Below are 22,028 nucleotides of genomic sequence, written 5' to 3' on the forward strand. Positions count from 1 at the left end.
TGCCACTGCTAAATCTCCATACAAAGGAGGTGGAGACAGGATAGGTTTGGGTTGAGAACCGTCCCCTGCTGCTGCAACAGAAAATCCTCCAGAAGAGGCAGTCTGATCGGAGGATCAATGGCCATGTGTAGGAGCTCAGGATACAAGACTCTCTGTGCCCAATCCAGAGCCAAAAGAAGAGACATGGGCCCGGTCGCTCTTGATCTTCGTCAGCACTCTGGGCAAAAGTGGTATAGGCAGAAAGGCGTACAGAAGATCACAACTCCACTCGAGACAAAACACGTCGCCTAGCGAGAGCCACCTTGGAAATTCCAAAGCGCAGAACTGATGACATTGCGCATTCTCTTTGGTGGCGAATAGATCTAACCAAGGCTGTCCTCAATGCTGAGAGAGACCTTGCACCACCTCCGAGTGAAGACGCCATTGGTGCTCAATCATGCACCTACGCTGAGTGCATCCGCCCTGGCGTTAAGGGAACCTGCCAGGTGTTAAACCACCAGAGATATGCCCTGGTGTTACAGCCATGTTCAAAGGCGGAGAGCCTCTTGACATAGGTCTTTGACCCCACACCGCCCTGTTTGTTGCAGTACCACTTGGTGGTGTTGTCAGTTAACACCTGCACTACTATTCCCCGGACAGAGGGAAGGAATGCCTTCAGTGCAAGACGAATTGCCCAGAGCTCCATAAGGTTGATGTGGAGCCCAGACTCTGCCAGAGACCAGAGGCCTCTGATCTCCGCCTCTCCCATGTGGCCGCCACATCCCAGGAGTGACGCATCTGTTACCACTGTGAACTCTGGTTGGGGAAGGGAGAGGGATCTGCCAGTGACCCAATCCTGGTTTGTTAGCCACCACTGCAACTGGTGTGCAGTGCCCTCTGTGATCTGGACGCAATCGGAAAGATTCCCCTGATTCTGTGCCCCCTGGAACTTCAGGTCCCACTGCAGAGCCTGCATATGCCACCTGGCATGATCTACCAGCAGGATGCAAGAGGCTATGAGGGCCAGCAACCTCAGAGTCATTCTGACCGAAACCAGGGATAGAGGCTGAAAAATCTGTATCATAGCCTGAATATCCCAGACTTGCAGCTCAGGAGGATAGGCCAGAAACTGTGCTGTGTCCAGAACTGCTCCGATGAAAAGGAGTTTCTGAGAAGGGTTACGGTGTGACTTCGGCATGTTTACTGTGAACCCCAGTGAATGCAGGAAGTCCGCAAAAGGCTGGAGGTGGGCGACGACAGCCTGGGGCGAGTTGCAAATCCAACCCTACCATCCAGTCTCCAGGGTCGAGGGCACACAAGACCTGAGCCAACATCAACATTTTGAACTTCTTCCGGAGGAAGCGATTGACGTTCCTGAGATCCAAGATAGGACGCAGGCCTTTGTCCTTCTTGGTCACCAGAAATTTGTGGGAATAGAAGCCACAACCTACTTCTGGGGCAGGAACTCGCCCGATAGCACCCTGGGTCAGGAGAGCCGTAACTTCCTGATGGAGAAGGGCCAAGTGATCCTGCTACATGTGATGGAATTGAGGTGGCATGGAAGGAGGGGTAGTCTCAAAGGGGAGGAGTAGCCCCTTCAGACTATCTGCAAAACCCACAACTCCGATTTGATGGTTTGCCAGTGGCGGGTGATGGCGAATCCTGCCACGCACTGGCAACTGGTGGCCCGGAAAGGACAGACCAAAAGGGTTTGGAGGCTTTTGCAGAGGGGGCGCTGGTGGACTGGCTCGCCCGCTGGTCCCCTGGCCCACGATGCTGGGTCCCACGTCCCGTACCGCACAGGGGCTGAAAAGTTTGTGCAGGTGAGTGGCTCTGGGAAGAACATAGTGGGGCATCGCTTCCATAGCCACGAAAGGGGCGAAAAGCAGACGTCGCGGGCGAGAGGTGGTAGCGAGGCCCAAGGATCTGGCCAGAGCCCTAGAATCCTTAAAGAGCTTGAGCGCGTTGTCCGCTTTGTTGCCAAAACAAGTGATGGCCAACAAAGGGCATGTGCAAAAGAGTCAACTGAACATCACCCGAAAAGCCAATGGATCTCAGCCAAGTGCAGCATCTCAGGGCTTCTGATGTTGAAATTGTTTTGCCTAGCGAGTCTGCTGTGTCCACCCCAAACCCAATGGCGAACTTCGCTGCATCTCTACCCTCAGCGACAGCGTGGGAGAGAGTGGCCCAGGCCTCCTCCGGGCACTGTGACAGCACCTGCGCAACTGTATCCCACACAGAGTGGGAATAACGGCCCAAAAGACATGCAGTGTACAGGGACTGCAGTCCCAAGCTGGCGGAGGAGAACAACTTCCCAAGATGGTCCAGCTATTTGGATTCCCTATCTGGAGAAGCAGTAGGGAATGCGCCCTTAGAGGTAGAGTTTTGGACCACCAAGCTCTCGGGGTAGAGTGTTGGGAGAGTTAAAGTGGGTCGCCCGGGGAAGGGTGGCTGCATCGGGCAATCATCCTAGCTACAGAAGCCCCTGTGCTGGGCTTCAACCAGGTGCCCTGAAGGATGCCAGTAAGGGCCTCATTAAATGGCAGGAGAGGGCTCCGAAGAAACCTCTGCTAGTTGAAGCACCTCGGGCAGGAGGTTATTCCTGACCGCCACCAAAGGAAGCTCAAGGTTCAAGGCCTCAGCTGCTCTATGCAACGCCACTGCGTATGAGGCTCCCTCCTCCATTGTCACGGAAGGGGGAGAAAGCATACCAGGTTCTGGTGAAGTATCCAGACCACTGGCATCACCAACTCCTCTCTCCAGTCCGGTTCACTCAACTGGTCAGCTAAAGGGTCACCAGATCCCTCCCAGTCCTCCTCGTCCAGCTGTCTCTCAGGGTGATAAGGAACACCAGGATAAAACACTGGCACAAAAGTACCACTTGGCACCGGATCCGGCATTGGTCGACGCTGGTCCGGCTCCGTGTCCAGGTCAGGATGGAGGCCAGGGTAGATGCTGGCTGGGGACACAAGCGGTATCGGAGGGGTTGTCAGAGGATTCGACCCCGGAGGTGTCGTAAGGTCGACCTGTGCCGATCCAGACCTGAATCCCTGGGGGCCCTGCAGTGCCAGGATCGAAGCAGTCGGCATTGAAGGCCTAGAGTCCCCAGCCGAGTCCGCAGGGCCCAAAGGCGCGCCAGGGAAGTTGGGCTGCCTAAAGATTGAGTGGAGGTCTTCGTGAAAATGACAACGTTGGGTAGGGGCAGTCCGGCTCCTGGGAAGGGCGGGAGTCTCCGAGTCGACTCAACAGGCTCCCTGGGGGGGAGCTGGAAGACTACCATCCTTCCTGATTCCATGTTGTGTCGGCCGATGGACGGGTAGAATGTGAACAGCGACAATGCTTCTTCGCCTTCTTTTTGTGCTTCGACTTTCCCTAAGGCGAAGACATCGATGATGAGTGGGGGTGTGGCTCCATGACTTCCCTCTCGAGCGGGACCTCGAGCAGGGCGGAGCGGACTGCCGGGCTTCAAGAAGCTTTTGGGACCACTCCCGCAAAGACTTTGGGTTCATGGCCTGGTAGTCGGAGCACGACTTCGGGTGGTGGTTGCGCTCCAAACACCAAAGGCACCCAAGGTGCGGGTCCGTAACCAACATTAATTTGCGACAGGAGTCGCAAGCCTTGAAGCCGGTTCGAGGACGGGATATGTCTGCGTGCACCAGGAGTCGAATGACTCAAAAAAGTCGAAAAAAGTAGTCAAAAAGTGACTAGGGGTACCGCTCTCTCCGGATCTACGCTGGCTGGGACGGAAATAGAAAGAACTGACGTCAACGCGTGAGGGCAGCGTCTAAGTAGATACCGCAGGATCATCCCGGCGATCACGACACCAACAACAAATGCAGAGTCGACCGATGCCACCTACCAATGCGCAGTGATACTGCTCCGAAAAAATTCTCCAGATCCAGTCTGACGCCTGGTGGTAATGCGAAGGTAAGAAATGCATAACTAATGGTCTCTAAGTGTATCAAAAAGTTTCAATGACTAAAAGAAGCTGGTTAAAAAAATCCAACAAAGGAAAAGGGCGGATTCAAAAGCCCATTGCATGTATGTATACATGGTTCGACAGCTGTGTGTTCGAAAATAGACCTAAGAAGCATGAGGAAGGATTAATGTCTCTCAGAAACAACATGTAGTAAATACGTCACTGCAGAAACTTCTAAACAATATTTTTCTTTTTATTCTGGTTACAAGAAAAATCAAACAGTACACTTAAGATTTACATCTCAAATGATATAAAAACAAATTACTAAAAGGCTTATAATAGTAATGTGCAAAAACCAGTTCTTAAAGAAAAATAGTCCCTTAAAAAAATATTAAGGTATTCACATTGAATACGATAGTCATCATTTTATCAAGTTATCAGCTGATACAGCCCCTACCAAGAATGTACGTTTTTAACATTTTAAAACATTCTGTTAGTCATCATCTTTTATCTTAGAAACTGAATTATTTTCAACTTCATCAAGCTGAACCCCTTCAGGTTTATTCTCAACTTTAAGGTCACCCTCCTCTGAGTCCGGGCACGGTTTTGTCTCCATTTCCACTTCACTTGTCTCAGTTTTACACTCTGAATCCACTTCTTGCTCTTCTACGTTTTCTGTGCAGCTTTTACTGTCCCCAGCGCCTTTTCTACCGTCCTCTCTTTTCTCTCGAAATACATCCACTCCCATCATACGCAGATAATGGAGTCTCTCATTCTTTGGCACAAACGAGCGGATTGAGGTCTTGCCCCTCCAACCACATAGAACAATGGCACACTGAAGAGTATCTGGTAATCTAAACATTCCACAAACAAAAAAACCAAGTTAATGTAGAAATATGTAAAATGTGTGCAAACATATCTTGTCAATAGGCTTTGAATTTTGCATGCTTGGCTTAAAGTATGTTTCACATTTTTTCAGTCACTTTCTCTGGCACCAACCAAACCCAGCATATGCACATCTGGTAGAGACAATCTAGCCTCAGATTCCTTACCACAGAATAATCCCTAGGTGTCAGACTCGATCAGAAGATTTTCAAGCAGGACTTATGAATGCCGGTAGGTGGTGCTGTTCAGCTCCATGTATCTTTAGCCTCACCAGAGGTGACATGCACAGTACGTATATAGCTGCCACCTTAGCATGCTAACGTCACTTACTTTTGTGACATTCCACACCAGGAGCATAGAGGTACGATGAGCACTGAATCACTGGTGTGACAAACTAAGACCCAGAAAAGGGTGTTCCCTACAGCATAAATGGTTCGCAGAGCGGGGACGATGGCAGGTTCGGTAGGGATTCTGGGGCTTGATAGAGTTTCTACTAGATAAGGCATTACTGAAGGCAAGTAATTTTTTAATTTTCATAGAGACTTCTAGCCACAGATTCCTTACCACAGAACAGATACCCAAGCAATACCTCCCCAGAGGTGGGACTGCAAATCCAATTAGATTAGCAAGTCCGGCAGGACCGAACGGGAGAAGTGCCCGTCACAACAGACCTGACTGTCTAGGAGTACTGTTTGTTAAACATGAGAAGTGAGGCCGCCTTTGCTGCCTGAAAGATGTCCCGGACGGGACGCCGCACGCTACCGCAGTGAGTGTAGCCGTGGCTCTGATGGAGTGAGACCGCCAGCCCTCAGGGGGCCCCCGCAAGGGAGGCGTATTGTAACCTACATACACTTGAGATATTCTGGACTAACAACCATCTAATTAAATAATAAAAAGAATTTTAAGGTATTGTCATTTATTAATCAACACCGAATAATTGCCATTGGCAAATTACAATCACATAAAATTACAAGCCCCAAAGGGGGGAAGGAAGGAGAGGGAGGGAGGGGTGTGCTCGAGGGAGTGTAAGGTTGAGGAAAGTAAACACAGTCCCAAGTAAGTACTAATTACAATATTGCAAATAAAGTCGTGACAATTATGATACAAAAGCCCAAAATAAAGGCGTACATTGGAACTTATTAAACAATTGACATTCAACGGTCACATACAACATTCGGAATTATCGGGGGCATGTGCCGGAGGTCCAAGGAAAGAATCAACCGTCGACGTTTCGACCCCTATCTATAGGCTATATTGAGTCCTTTGTCGGGGTCTTCATCAGGACATCTACAATGGGGAGGGGAAGGAGTGGGGCAATCCTATCATGGAGTAAAGGCCCAGCTGGGCTCTGAACGTGGAAGGAGAGTAAGCCACGCAGGGTGTCGTGGTCGATCTCAGCGGTAAAAATTTGCAAACATGCTTCAAAGGTTAAGACGAATGGTAAGTCAGTAGTTGAACCACAGTCGTCATTAATCAAGTTCAAAATCGGTGCAGGCAACAAGCACGGGATGAAAGGGCGTTGGAGAACAGCAACCGTGGATTAAGTTGAAACCATGGGGCAATTGGATTGCGATAAAAGTCGCTCCGAGTTGACAGTGGGAGGGGGAAAAAAATCAATTGTAGAACTTATATCCGGCCCGGGTGTCATCAAGAGTAAAAGCCGTCATTTGGTCCGCAGGTCAGGAAAGGCACGTATATTCGTTCCATCAGCCTTAATGAGATTTAAACAGATGCCCAAACAGACGTTGCCGTCTACGCCGGTCGTGCAAAAACTCCGCAGGAACCGCTATAGATAGGGGTCGAAACGTCGACGGTTGTTTCTTTCCTTGGACCTCCGGCACATGCCCCCGATAATTCCGAATGTTGTATGTGACCGTTGAATGTCAATTGTTTAATAAGTTCCAATGTACGCCTTTATTTTGGGCTTTTGTATTATAATTGTCACAACTTTATTTGCAATATTGTAATTAGTACTTACTTGGGACTGTGTTTACTTTCCTCGACCTTACACTCCCTCGAGCACACCCCTCCTTCCCTCTCCTTCCTTCCCCCTTTGGGGCTTGTAATTTTATGTGATTGTAATTTGCCAATGGCAATTATTCGGTGTTGATTAATAAATGACAATACCTTAAAATTCTTTTTATTATTTAATTAGATGGTTGTTAGTCCAGAATATCTCAAGTGTATGTAGGTTAAAATACGCTTCCCTTGCGGGGACTTGTATATGTACCATATAGCGCCCAGGTCCCTGCGACTGCATGGGTTCAAACCCCCTTTTTTGTAAAGCCCTCAGGGGCAGCTTCTTGGCCATTGTATAGCAGATCTCAATGCACAGAATGATTGATCACAAGATGGTCCTTTTTTGCGCTGCCTTTCCTTTTTAGTTCCTGCATAGCCAAAAAAAAGTTGATTGTCCACCTTGTTTTCTCTTGTGCAGTCCAGGTAGATCGACATTGCTTTCTTTGGGTGCAGGTGGTGGAGTCTCTCCTCCTCTTTGGAGGGATCACATGGAGCAAAGAAAGTAGGCAGGGGGATGGTCTAGCCTACATGGAATGTACTGTTGGTGCAAGCCAGTTATAAAAAATACGGATGATTATTAACTATATATTCAGGGTATAAATCACATTAGATACAAGAATATTCATAGAAAGACATATGAAGGAACTTCAAAGCAAGAACACGCAAATACTGTATAAGTTATAAATGTTCTTGTATTAGAAACATTTGCAAATCAAAAGTATTGCATGAAACAGAGGAGGCTACCCAAAGCTGAAAGATGTGAGTGCTTGTGCAGTGCAATAAGTGAAACAGAATGACAAAACAATATACAGATTTAGTACAACATTTTTCTCTGAACAGACTGTCTAATGGCATTCCTTTGTTTGATACAGTGAGAGTAGGGCTTAAGGGAAACAGAGTCCGTAAAGGCAACCAATAGATAGTTGGTCAAAGTTTCAACCCAAAGTCTTGTGGTTTATCAGTAACATCTGTACAGGTCTTCAAGTGAAAAAGCAACCTATGAGATTTAAAATAAGGATGCGTTTTAATTTTTTTACCCTAGTGTGTTCATGCTTCTATGTCAAAAAATACACGCATGACACTTGCAAGGAAGGAAAGGAAAAAAATCAAAATAAATATGAAGATGGTGACCAAAGTTGGGAACTGTTGGAGGAAGCACGACGACATCACAAGGGGACACCAAATGGAGGTCCGTCGACATCCACCATCAACATAAAAACAAAAAGAGTAGAAAGACAAATGTTTTTGGGAGAGAATTCCATACCCAACCAATAGATGGCGGAATAATGCACAGCATGTGAATCCAGAAAAGATTTACGCTGCAAAATTCCTGGCTGAAGCACCTCTATTGACGTTCTCCTTGACCGTTACTGTGGGGAACTGAAGGCCCGAAACCTCAGCTGCCCTATTCACCACCATCAAAGAATAGGATCCCTTCCTCAATAGCCATGGTAGGAGGAAAGACCAGGCCAGTTTTGGGTGAAGTGTCTACCCCACCGGCCTTCGGCAATTCCTCATACAAGTTGTTCTGTTGTTCTTCAGGGAGCTGGTACCCCTAAGGGGACCATTGAGCCAACCTCAACAGACGGCTCTCCTTCTACATCCCCAACTGCCAGCCTTGCTCCGCCGACCTCTCACTCGCCACCGTCCTGCGCATCCGAAGAACAACCACTGGCAGGAGATCCTTCTCCCACCAAGCCGCCAAGACATGGAACACCCTCCCACTGAGCCTACGACAGACCCAAGACCTACTGACATTCAGGAGGATGCTTAAGACCTGGATGTTCGATCAGCCCCCCCCCCCCCCCCCCCCCAGCGCCTTGAGACCCTTGCGGGTACGTAGTGCACTTTACAAATGACTGACTGATTGATTGGCTACCAGGACGAAATTACAAAAATTCAGGAGGCAGGTCAGCAGTCCCCGCTCAATCTCCATGCAAGGAGGTGGAGGCTGGACAGGTTGGGTGGACAAACATCCACTGTTCCTCAAGAAGAGGCAGTAGGATCGGAGGCTCAATGGCTATGTTGAAGAGCTCTGGATACCAGACTCTGCATGCCCAATCGGGAGCCACAAGAATGACTTGGGCCCGGTCGCGCTTGATCTTCTTCAGCACTCTGGGCAGAAGTAGTATAGCCGTATAGAAGACCGCAATTCCACTCGCAACTAAAAGCGTCGCTGAGCGAGTGCAGCCTTGGAAATTTCAACACGCAGAACTGCTGACATTGAACGTTCTCTTCGGTGGTAAACAGATCTAACCATGGCTCTCCTTATTGCTGAAAGAGACCTTGCACCACCTCCGAGTGAAGATGCCATTTGTGATCCATCATGCACCAGCAGCTGAGTTCGTCCGACCTAGTGTTCAGTGAACCTGCCAGGTGTTGAACCAGCAGGGACATGAACCTATGTTCCAGCCACGGCCAAAGGCGGGAGCCTCTTGACATAGGGTCCACAAGCCCAAACCGCCCTGTTTGTTGCAGTACTACATGGAGGTGGGAATTTCCGTTAACACCTGCACTACTCTTCCTTTAACAGAAGGAAGGAATGCTTTCAGCGCCAGACAAATCGCCCGCAGCTCCAGGAGGTTGATGTGGAGCCCAGACTCCGCCGGAGACCTCTAATCTCCGCCTCTCCCATGTGGCCAACTCATCCCAGAAGTGACTCATCTGTCACCACTGTGTCAGGAATCTTACCGTGGCTATGATAGGGACTAAGTCCCCACCTTTGCTTCACAAGAACAAAACCCAAATCATTGTTAAACCAAGTTTGGTCAACACTTGGTACGACATTTAACGTTAATCAACAGTACTAAGATGGCCGCCGCAGTGGCTGGGAGTTCTCGCCTGGCTAGTGTTTCTTGAGCGGTCTAGTGTATAAGAGAATTGTGCGCAAACTAAACTGCGCACTTCAATTTAGCCTTGTTCGTGAATGCACATTCGAACAGTTTCATCGCATTTGTGAAGTGCGTGAGAGTTCGGTTTTCCTCAGACTTCACAGTTAGTGATTTGGAGACTCTAGTTGCCTTAGTGAGTGTACCATTCAGACTCTGTAACCCTACGGATTCTTCAGAGCTACAGTTCGAAGATTCTAAAGTTCAGCGTTTGCTGCGTTCAGTGAAGACCGCCGGAATTTCAGTTGCCGCATCCTGAGAATATAATTCTAGGAAGTGGAATCCTCAGATTCAGCCAAGCAGTGAGTTCGTGAGGTGACAGAGTCGGACTCTGTTCTGCAGTTCTCAAGTAAGATTCCTCCATGGAAGCTACGCAGCGACTTATCCGTTAACCAGCTCTGTCCTTCCTTTGCGCTTTACCTCTCCTTTCCTTTCTTACCTCCCTTGTTCCCTTTTGCGCGTTGCTAAAAAAAGGAAGATTCTTATAGACTAAGCCTGCAGTTGTAACGGAATCAACGAAATATAAACTTACATATAGACTTACTACTGTATAAAAGAGTAACGACCCAAAGACTATCTCTTCAGTGTTTAAAGGTATTTACCAGAGAAAGACGTTAGTGTAAGTCCACCGACTAGAGTGTAAGTTGTTAAAGTATTCTCTCTCCATTGCAGATAGTGATTAATACTACAAAACACTGCAGAGGTATACAATATACAGAAGAGAGGCAATACTCCCACAAGAACCTGGTAGGAAGAGTCTAATTTAGAGTATTCCAAGTTAGTTGTATAGCAATGTTGTGGTGTTAAGGTTTCTTCCCTGTGTGCATTAGGCTCCCCTTTGTGGCCGAAGAAGAACGCTACATAGAAAATAGGTTCACCAGCAGCAGAGGAAGCCAGTTACTAGGAGTGTCTCTTCTTTTCTCTTCTAATTCTCCTTTCCCCCCTGTTGGTGACGTTGCACTGTCAGAAGCGTGGTGTCACCGGCGGGCGGGCGTTGGGATCAGCGGCCATTTGCTCCTGCGAAGACAATTGGGTTCTGACAGATTGTAGTGCCCACGTAGTTACTTCGCATGAGCAATATGGCTGAGGGGTTAAATTTAAAGGCGTTAGGTGAGATGCTAGAGGGAATTCAGAAAGATATTGGTGCAGTTAGAGAAGAAAACAAGAGTTTAAAACTCGAGTTGGTAGCTTCTCGTCAGGAAACTATGCTCCTCTCTCACAAGGAGGAAGGGTTGGCGATGGGGGACCCTGCAGCTTCTTCCTCCACTGCCAGTAAGTCTAGTCCAGTACAAGATTCCCGTACAGTGACACAAGTAATTCATTCAGTTTCCCCATTAATCCCTTTAGCAGCTCCTGAGAGATTTCAAGGAGACCCGCAAAAGGCCCAATTGTTTTTGACCCAATGCTCATTACACTTTGTGTCGCCCGACCTTATTTCCCGACGCACAGTCCAAGGTAGCCTTTATTTTATCCTATTTAGGAGGGGACAAAGCAAATTGGGCAATGCCCTTGGTCTAGAGGGATGATCCTTCTCTATGTGATTTAGATTTGTTCAAAGCTGAATTTCTTCGCATATTTGACAGGCGAAGAATATCCCAGGCCACTGATAATGAATTGCTCGAACTCAGTCAAGGTACAAGAGATTTAATCACCTATCTGACGCAGTTGAACAAACTCCTAGTAGAAACTAATTGGCCCGCAGAAAAAAGAGCAGCTCTCTTTTATAGAGGATTGCGTGACAAACTAAAGGATTCCCTCGCTCAGATTCCAAGTCGTCCTACTGAGCTGTCCGCGCTGGTAGATCTAGTTTTGGAGTTTGACTTTCGCAATTCTGAAAGAAAAGGAGAAAAGAAAAGATAGTTTAAAGTGAATTTCCCTCGTTTCGATAGAATCCGTACCGAAGGAGGAAAATTTTCGGGATCGAGTTCTGAGGTGGAACCGATGCAAATAGGGGCAGTTCGCGGCCCCTTGAGTCAAGAAGAAAAAGAACAGCGGCGGCTTAAGAAATTGTGTTTATATTGTGGAGCATCCGGACATTTCGTTAAAGAATGTCCAAAGAGACACAAGACTCCGATGAAGGGAAACGCCTTGAACCATCAGTAGAAAGAAGAAAAGACGATCCCAGATTCCCACGTTATCATGAACACCTTGCAAACGTTTACTCCTCACGTAATTGAGCATATGACACTTAAGTTTCGTCACCAAGAGATTCCTGGAGTAGCAATTATGTTGGATTCTGGAGCCACAGGAAATTTCTGCGATATAAAATATGCTCAGGCAATTGGAATACAAGCAATCCGGGAAGAAAAGAGTGAGCCGGTTCGGGCAGTAGATGGGACCAATCTATCTTCGGGTCTAATCACCAGTCACACGGAGCCTTTAGAATTGACTCAGTCCGATGGTCATCATGAAGTACTGCAGTTCAACTTGATTGATGTGCCCCAATTTTAGCTTATTTTAGGGTTACCGTGGCGGGCAGTACACAATCCAACTATTGACTGGGAAAACAGAACCGTCCAAATGCAATCTGCCTTTTGTCATGAACATTGTTATCATTCTGATGAATCTGCCCTTGAACCAACTCAAGCGAGTTTGTTGTCATTTGGAGGACAATCTATTTGAGTGATTGATTCCATTGAAATTCCCCAGGAATATTTGGAATTTGAAGAGGTTTTTAGTGAAAAAGAAGCAGAGCAAGTACCTCCTCATCGCTCTTATGATTGCACAATTGATTTGGAACCAGGAGCAGTACTCCCTTGTAGTCGAATCTATGCATTGACTGAGGCTGAACATCTCAAAGAATATTTGGACCGTTACCTTGCCAATGGGTTTATAAGACCTTCTCAGTCTCCAGTCTCTTCCCCGCTATTTTTCATTCCCAAGAAAGAAGGAACCTTAAGAACTTGCATAGATTATCGGGCCTTGAATCGGGTCACCGTCAAGAATCGCTATCCTCTCCCACTGATTTCTGACCTGTTGGATCAAATCAAAGAGGTGAAGATTTTTACAAAGTTAGACTTACGTGGGGCTTACCATTTGGTTCGAATGAAAGAAGGGCACGAATGGAAGACGGCATTTCGAACAAAATATGGATTGTTTGAATATTGTGTAATGCCCTTTGGACTCTGCAATGCCCCCGCAGTTTTTCAACGTTTTATAAATGATGTGATGGGAGACTTACTGGATAAGATTGCAGTAATCTATTTAGATGACATCTTGATTTTCTCCAACGACCCGCAAGATCATCCAGAGCATGTGCGGACCGTGTTGGAACGCTTACGCAATCATCATCTCTATGTGAAGCTTGAAAAATGTGTGTTCAGTTCTTCCAGAGTAGAATTCTTAGGTTTCATTCTGTCTTCATAGGAAATCACCATGGACCCAAGAAAGGTGCAAGCAGTATCTGAGTGGCCATCACCTACGAATGTAAAAGAAATTCAGAGGGTTTTGGGATTTGCCAATTTCTATCGACGGTTCAATCAAGGCGTTTCTCAATTGATTGTACCCATCACTCGTCTTCTAAGAAAAGGAGTCCAGTTTCTATGGACGACTTAAGCAGAACAAGCATTCTCCAGATTAAAAGCAAGTTTCACTTCAGCTCCGATCCTCTTGCACGCTGACCCTAATGAACCTTTCTTTGTAGAGGCCGATGCATCCGACCAAGCAATTGGGGGTGTGCTTTCCCAACGATATCACAACACTGGGCAGTTACATCCTGTGTCGTTTCGTTCACGAAAGTGGAGTCCTGCGGAGGTTAATTACACCATTACAGAGAAAGAACTTCTGGCTGTTAAGTACGCTTTTGAAGACTGGAGACACTACTTATTAGGAGCTAAGCACACAGTCCCGGTCTACTCGGATCATAAGAACCTGCTATTCTTGAAGACTGCAAAGACATTGACTCCGAGACAGCTCCGCTGGTCCTTGTACTTTGCAGACTTTGACTTTGTCATCACCTTTCGTCCAGGCTCCAAGAATGGCAAAGCTGATGCATTATCGCGACTATATACTGAGGAGGTTGAACACTCAGTCGAGCCTCTGCCAATCATTCTGGAAGCCAAGATTACTTGTACCCTCTCTTTGGATCATTTTCAAGAAGTTATGAATAGTTTATCCTCTGAGGAATTGGAACAATGGGCATCTCAAGAAACGGAAAGAAAGATCCATAATCAGTTGCCTTACTACAAAGACGCTCTATATCTCCCGACTAAAGTCCTACAAGAAAAGGCCCTTCGAGAGTGTCACTATCAACCTTTTGCAGGACACAAAGGAATGACTAAAACCCTGGATTTCATACAACGCTATTTTTGGTGGCCTGGGTTATCTTCGCATGTTAAGCAATATGTGCAAACTTGTGAACTGTGTGCTCGAAGTAAGTCTAGCCAACAAGCACCACAGGGTTTGCTGCAACCCCTATCCACTCCCTCGCATCCATGGCATACCATCTCCATGGATTTGATTGTAGACCTACCCTTGAGTCAGGGATATGACACTATTTTAGTTGTTGTCGACACCTTCACTAAGATGTCTTACTTCATTCCACTCACTGGGGTACCCACAGCTCAGAAATTAGCCCAAGTGTTTAGCGAAAACATTGTGAAAGTGCATGGGAATACTAAGTTGGTCATTTCTGTTCCAGGGACTCAATTTGTGTCCCATTTTTGGAAGGCCTTCCTACAAGGGCTGGGAGTGGAACCTAGGTACTCCACCAGTTATCACCCGGAAACAGATGGTCAGACGGAGCGCATTAATCAAGAATTGGAACAGTATCTCCATCTGTACCTTATGGATCAGGGTGGAGATTGGTCTGACTTGTTATGGATGGCAGAATTTGCATTTAATAATGCCAAGAGTGTGTCCACTGGCTACTCTTCCTTTTATTTGAACTATGTAAATGTACATGTAAATGTACAGGAATTTATATAGCGCAAATCACCGAGCGGTTTCTAAGCGCTTGCTTAGGGAACCCGTCCTGGTATTCCCCTATGAGATAACCCCGGCAGGGTATCCGCAAGGTGAAAGCCAGGCATCCCGCCGCGAGGGGCCATTGTGGAGATTAAGCAAGCTATTGCCCAGAGTCACAGAGTGTGAACCCGTGAATCGAGTAGGCACCGGAGCGAGAATTGTCGAGTCCATGGACATTTTAGGACTCAAGACCCCGCCGAGCCGGGAATTGAACCCTGGTCCCGGGCTGACCTCTGCTCCCAGGTATGCCTCCTCTAACCAGTGAGCCACACTTCACAACTATGGGTATCATCCTAATCCTTTCCACACTCAATTGGATCTGAAGGTTCCGGCAGTGCAGGAATTAGTGAGGGATTTGACAGTTCTCCATCAAACTGCAAAGGCCAATTTGGTTAAAGCAAAAGAGACCTATAAGGCTAGCGCAGATAGGCATAGGAAACCCGCACCAAAGTACCTAGTGGGAGATTTGGTTCGGTTATCTTCAAAAAATTTACATTTGAAAGGCAATCGGTAGTTTCAGCCTCGTTTTGAAGGTCCTTACAAGATAGAAAAAGTTTTGGGACCAGTTACAGTAAAACTAAAATTACCTCCCAAATTAGGGATTCACCCAGTCTTTCATGTTTCTCTTTTGAAGAAGGCAGCTTCCCAAGTCAGAATCTCAAGGCTCCCAGACCCCTTAGAGATTGAGGGACATCCTGAGTATGAGGTGAAAGAAATACTAGATTCTAAACTTTCCAGAGGGAAGCTTTTCTATTTGATTGGTTAGGTTTTGGCCCGAGGATAGATCATGGGAGCCATCCGACAATGTCCATGCCCCTTTGTTAAAGAGACAATTTCATTTTCAACATATATCTAAACCAGGACCGATAAATCGGTCGTTAAGGAGGGGTACTGTCAGGAATCTTACCGTGGCTATGATCGGGACTAAGTCCCCATCTTTGCTTCACAAGAAGAAAACCAGAGTCATTGTCAAACCAAGTTTGGTCAACACTTGGTACGACATTTAACGTTAATCAACAGTACTAAGATGGCCGCCGCAGTGGCTGGGAGTTCTCGCCTGGCTAGTGTTTCTTGAGCGGTCTAGTCTATAAGAGAATCGCGTGCAAACTAAACTGCGCACTTCAATTTAGCCTTGTTCGTGAATGCATGTGCGAACTGTTGCTCTGCATTTGTGAAGTGCGTGAGAGTTCGGTTTTCCTCAGACTTCACAGTTAGTGATTTGGAGACTCTAGTTGCCTTAGTGAGTGTACCATTCAGAGTCTGTAACCCTACAGATTCTTCAGAGCTACAGTTCGAAGATTCTAAAATTCAGCGTTTGCAGCGTTCAGTGAAGACCGCCGGAATTTCAGTTGCTGCATCCTGAGAATATAATTCTAGGAAGTGGAATCCTCAGATTCAGCCAAGCAGTGAGTGCGTGAGGTGACGGAGTCGGACTCTGTTCTGCAGTTCTCAAGTAAGATTCCTCCATGGAAGCTACGCAGCGACTTATCCATTAACCAGCTCTGTCCTTCCTTTGCGCTTTACCTCTCCTTACCTTTCTTACCTCCCTTGTTCCCTTTTGCACGTTGCTAAAAAAAGGAAGATTCTTATAGACTAAGCCAGCAGTTGTAACGGAATCAACGAAATATAAACTTACATATAGACTTACTACTGTATAAAAGAGTAACGACCCAAAGACTATCTATTCAGTGTTTAAAGGTATTTACCAGAGAAAGACGTTAGTGTAAGTCCACCGATAGAGTGTAAGTTGTTAAAGTATTCTCTCTCCATTGCAGATAGTGATTAATACCACAAAACACTGCAGAGGTATACAATATACAGAAGAGAGGCAATACTCCCACAAGAACCTGGTAGGAAGAGTCTAATTTAGAGTATTCCAAGTTAGCTGTATAGCAAAATGTTGTGGTGTTAAGGTTTCTTCCCTGTGTACATTAGGCTCCCCTTTGTGGCAGAATAAGAACGCTACATAGAAAAGAGGTTCACCAGCAGCAGAGGAAGCCAGTTACTAGGAGTGTCTCTTCTTTTCTCTTCCAATTCCCCTTTCCCCCCTGTTGGTGACGTTGCTCTGTCAGAAGCGCGGCGTCACCAGCGGGCGGGCGTTGGGATCAGCGGCCATTTGCTCCTGCGAAGACAATTGGGTTCTGACACACTGGGAAGTTTGGGTGGGGAAGCAAGAGGGATCTGCTGCTGACCCAATCCTGGCTCGTTAGGCACCACTGCAATTGGTGTGCACTGCCCTCAGAGATCCGGACGACATTGGAAAGATTCCCCTGATGCTGCGCCCATTGGAACTTCAGGTCCCACTGCAGAGCCCGCATATGCCACCTGGCATGATCCACCAGCAGGATGTAAGATGCCATGAGGTCCAGCAGCCTCAAGGTCAATCTCACCGAAACCCGGGATATAGGCTGAAACATTGATATCATAGTCCGAATATCATGGACTGGCAGCTTGGGAGGATAAGCCAGAAACGGCACTGTACCCAGAACTGCTCCGATGAAAAGGAGCTTATGAGAGGGAATCAGGTGCGACTTCAGCTCGTTGATAGTGAACCCCAGCGAATGCAGGTGGTCCGCCGTAGTCTGGAGGTGGTCGACAACAGCCGTCGAGACAGGGGAAGACTGGAATCTCTGATCTGCGCAGAGGAGATGCGACCACCGCCATCACTTTCGTGAACACCTGAGTGGAACACGGTGAACTGAAAATGCTCGTGACCTACCGTGAACCGTAGATATTGGCTGTGGGTCGGCAGGACGGGAATTTGGAAGTGAGCGTCCTGCAAGTCCGACACTACCATCCAATCTCCATGGTCGAAGGCAGACTAGACCAGAGTTAATGTCAAAATGTTTAACTTCTCCTTACGAGGAAGTGGTTGACGTCCCTGATATCCAACATAGGAAGCAGGCCTTTGTCCTTCTTGGGTACCAGAAAGTAGTGGGAATAGCAACCACAACCTACTTCTAGGGCAGGAACGCGTGGTGCAGAGTGCAGAAACTTACTGTTGGAGAAGGGCCAGGTGATCCTCCGACATGTGATGGCACTGAGGTGGCATGGATGGAGGAATAGTCTTGAACGGGAGAGAGTCGCCCCTTCGGACTATTTGCAAAACCCACCTGTCCGACATGACGGTGGGCCAGTGAGGGGAGGTGATGGCGGATCCTGTCACCCACTGGCGTTTGGTGGCCCTGAATAGCCAGACTAGGAAGGTTTAGAGGCTCTGCAGAGGGGGCTGTGGTGGACTGGCCAGCCCACTGGCACCCTGAACCACGCCGGTTGTTCCTACGTCCCCGGCCGCGCTGGGGTTGAACAGCTTGGGCTAGCCTGTGGCTCTGGGAGGGATGTAGTGGGGCACCCCTTCTGATACAACGAAAGGGGTGAAAGGCAGTCTGCGCAGGGTGGGTGGTGGAGAGGCTCAAGGACCTGGCCGTAACCAGAGAGTCGCACGTTGCCTGCCTTGTCCCCAAAAAGGCGACAGCCATCAAAGGGCATGTCCATAAGGGCAGATTGGACATCCCCGGAAAAAACAGCCGAACGCTACCAGGCGTAGCGTTGAAGGGCTACTGACGTTGAAATTGTCCAGTCATATGTGTCAGCAGTATCCAGCCCACAGAGGAAGGTAAACCTCGGTGCGCCTCTCCCCTTGGCAACTGCACAGGAGAGTATGGCCCAGACATCCTCCGGGCACTGAGGTAGCACTTGAGCCACCGTATCCTACACAGAGTGTAAGTAACAGCCCATCAGACATGCAGTGTTTACCAACCGCAGTCCCAAGCTGGTGGAAGAAAACATTTTCTTCCCCAGGTGGTCCAGCTTTTTGGATCCCCTTTACGGTGGTGCAGTAGGGAAAACACCTTTAAAAGTGGAGGCTTGAACCACCAAGCTCTTAGGGGTGGGGTGCTGGCAGAGGAAAGCAGGGTCGCCCGGGTCCGGGCGGTGGCGTTGGGCAATCATCCTATCCACAGGAGCCCCCGGTTGAGCCTGGACCAGGTGCCCAAAAGGATGTCAGTGAGGGCTTCATTATGCGTTAGCAGGGACCTTGAAGAGCTTGCTGCCTGTTGAAGCACCTCTGTCAGGAGGTTAGCCTCGACTGCCACCGTAGGTAGCTCGAGGTTGAGAGCCTTGGCCACTCAACGCAACACCACGGCATAAAAAGCTCCCTCCTCCGTAGCCATGGTAGGAGGAGACAACATGCCAATGTCTGGTGAGGTATCCAGACCACTGGCTTCCCCCAGTTCCTCTCTCTAGGCCGGTTCGTAACCCAGCTGGTCAGTCAAAGGGTCTCCAGACTCCTCCCAGTCCTCCTCTGGCTGCCAATCTTCTCTTAAAGAGCCAGGGTAGAACAGGGGCACATAAGTGCCAGTCGGCCCCGGATCCGGCATCGGTCCATCTCGGTGGAGAACGGGGTCTACGCCGGTTGGGGGCACACCCGAGGTTGGCTGCGGATGTGGTGCCAGTGGAATCGGCTAAGGGGGAGGTTTTATAAGAACGACCAGGATCCAAGGGGACCCTGCGCTGCCGAGGCCGGAGCCCCCGACGTCTAAGGCCCAGGGCACCAGCCAAGTCCGCAGGGCCCTAAGGCGCACCAGCGGAGTCGGGCTGCATGCATAGCTTCGTAAAAGCTTCGAAGCTGAGCAGGGGTCGCTCCGGGTTCCTGAAAAAGAGGGAAACTCCTGGGCAAGTCCTCGGGCTCCAGACGCGGAGCCGCAGGACAGGCACCATTCACATCCCTCGTCGTGTCGGCTGACGAATGGGGCTAAGTCTAAGAGCGATAACGCTTTTTTGACTTCTTCTTGTGCTTCGACTTACCCGTGTAGTGCAAAGACTTCGAGGACGAGTGGTGGTGACTCTGCGTCCGGGACTGCGAACAGAGAAGAGCAGAGCAGACTGCCGGGCCTCAAGAAGCTTTCAGGTTCGCTCCCGCAAACACTTCGTATTCATGGGCCGGCAGTCGGAGCACGACTTGGGGTCGTGGTCGCGCTCCAGGCACCACAGGCACACACGATGCAGACCAGACACCGACATCAGCTTTCGGCAGGAAACACAAGCCTTGAAACCGGGCATCCCGACGTTCACCAGGAGTCAAAGACTCAAAAACAGTGTCGACAAAAGTCGTAAAAGATCAGTCAAAAAGTCTGAATCTGCACAGGCTGGCGCGGAAAAAGAAAGATCCGACGTCAGCGAGCAAAAGCAGCGTCTAAATAGCTACCGCGATACCATCCCGGCGACCACGGCGCCAAGGACGAACGCGGAGCCGACTGACGCCACCTTTCGACGCAAAGGGGAAGCTGCTGATGAACATATTCTCCAGATCCAGTCTGACGACTTGGGGTAATTGTAAAGGTAAGGAATCTATAACTGCCTCTTTCAGGTTTATATAATATACATAAATAAAGTTGCTTTTGCAAGCCTCATTCATTGATTGCCTGTTTCATTTACATTTCAAATGTGTCCATTACAGCATGTGGCAACTGGTCAGCCACTTTAGTCAGTTAATTTCACTGACATGACAGCATTTTCGCTCTTTCATTCACAAGGATCACATCCACACAAAACTAGTTCTCTTTAAGCAAGAGGCCAAAATGGTACTGTTAGCTTTTAAAGACCAACATATTTTAGTTTTTAGGCAATTTTGTTTAATATGTATATACTGTGTGGATGTGGCAGCTACGCCAACAAAGTTTAACAAAAGCAATGATGAAACAAAATGAGCAGTGTCGAAGCTAAAACACTGGCAGCCAAGATCACACCCACTAGCTTTGCCAATACTTGCTGTAAAAATGCATTCAGTAAATGTATGTTGATTACATTTTCAAAGGCCGTATAAGGGTGTTCTATTTGCTGTACAGTTGATCTAACATTTCAGTGACAGTGGAAAAGGGTAGTAATGAATTAGAAGTTCTCACTGAGATTAAGTTAAGCCTGGAACGCACATACTGGTTAGGGGAATTGCACTGAATGACTACATTATAGATTCCAGTAAGTACCAATTAAGGTTTCTTAATCATGTATTTCTTGATTTGTAGCTTTCAGTGCCATTCTCAAGCAGTACCTTACCATAACCTACACACTTGATATAAATGTATGCTTCTTTGCAGCAAAAGGATCAGTGAAATATTTCACAGAAAAACATTTTTGGAGATTATAATTCAGTGCAATATTACTGATAGTTGTCATCTAAACATGAACTCTGAAAACATCCCTCTGTCGGTCGACACAGCAAACACCACCTCCCAACAACTCAGCCTCAGGATGCAGTGTCACCAGAGAGTATTTGGCACCAACCAGTGAGTTGGTGTCAGTTCCTGAGATTTTTTTCCCCTCACCATCAAAATGTGTGGAGAGAAATAAAAGCCATGACAGTGGCACATTCAGCAAGACAAAACAATCACTGCTAGTCCTTCTCAAGAATAAACAAATGCGAAGGAGGGCCAATGTGCCACGTAACGTTTCTTAGAGTGCCATGTACCTTAGCCCCTGAGAACACATGTTAACAGAGGTCTGGTCCAAAGACTACAGAGAAGCAGTTCTCAAACTTTTGACTCCTGTTGTATATGATTTGAACCTCAAAACGATCCATAAAAACACAGAAGCAGGTGTATCAAACAAATGAACAAGTTACAGAATATTCAATTTAATTCATAAACAAAAAAAATGTACAAAATTTTAATGGGACTGTTGAAATCACTTTTTTTTGTTCATTACACTCTTTTTTTGTTGGTACATACTAGTACTTCAATTGAAACCACCAATCGTCCATAATCCTTTTGTTTGCTGTACTTGCACTGCTCCCACAAATCAAGATAAGGATGCCAACTTAATTTCTGACTTCCAATTTCACATTCCTTAACATTTAGAGAGGTTGCAAAACTTTCAATTCGACTTCTTATGCATATGTATTTTTTCATCTGCTATTATTTAGTTTTCTAAACAATTGCAGATCCCTTTAGTTGGCCCTGCAGACCAACACAGGACCAATGCTATAGAGTATGTGTCCCACATTTGCATTTGACGCCTATAAACAGGAGCATTGTGGACTTAATCTAGATTGAAGTTATGCAGATAAATGCTTTGGGAATCTTAGGGCAGAGTCCAATAATTAAAACTTGTGAACTCTTTACTGTCATGTCAATGGAAGGCAGTGGTATTCTAGTCAGAGCTTTTCTACAAACATTAATTATATAAATATCTTCCCACTCTTATACAATGAACAAATGTGATCAATGTGTGTGTGTGGGTTGTGTTTGGGGTTGTGTGTGTTGTGTTTGGGGTTATGTGTGTGTTGTGGTCGTGGGGTTGTGTGTGTGTTGTGGTTGTGGGGTTGTGTGTGTGTGTTGTGGTTGTGGGGTTGTGTGTGTTTGCTGGTGTGTGTCTTT

The 22,028-nt window shown here is 47.4% G+C and overlaps 1 protein-coding gene across 1 annotated transcript in view; it reads right to left on the bottom strand.

Annotated features, from left to right (window-relative positions):
- Positions 1-4,130: 4,130 nt before the first annotated feature.
- The window catches only part of NSUN2 (NOP2/Sun RNA methyltransferase 2), a 561,061-nt gene continuing 543,163 nt past the window's right edge, over positions 4,131-22,028 (bottom strand). The window contains exon 19 of the mRNA XM_086965280.1: positions 4,131-4,752. Coding sequence (XP_086821406.1) covers positions 4,392-4,752 — 361 coding nt within the window. The 3' untranslated portion in view covers positions 4,131-4,391. The remainder of the gene's footprint in view (positions 4,753-22,028) is intronic.

Source organism: Lissotriton vulgaris, chromosome 4_1 (genome assembly GCF_964263255.1).
Source record: "Lissotriton vulgaris chromosome 4_1, aLisVul1.2, whole genome shotgun sequence".
Classification (NCBI taxonomy): Eukaryota; Metazoa; Chordata; class Amphibia; order Caudata; family Salamandridae; genus Lissotriton; species Lissotriton vulgaris.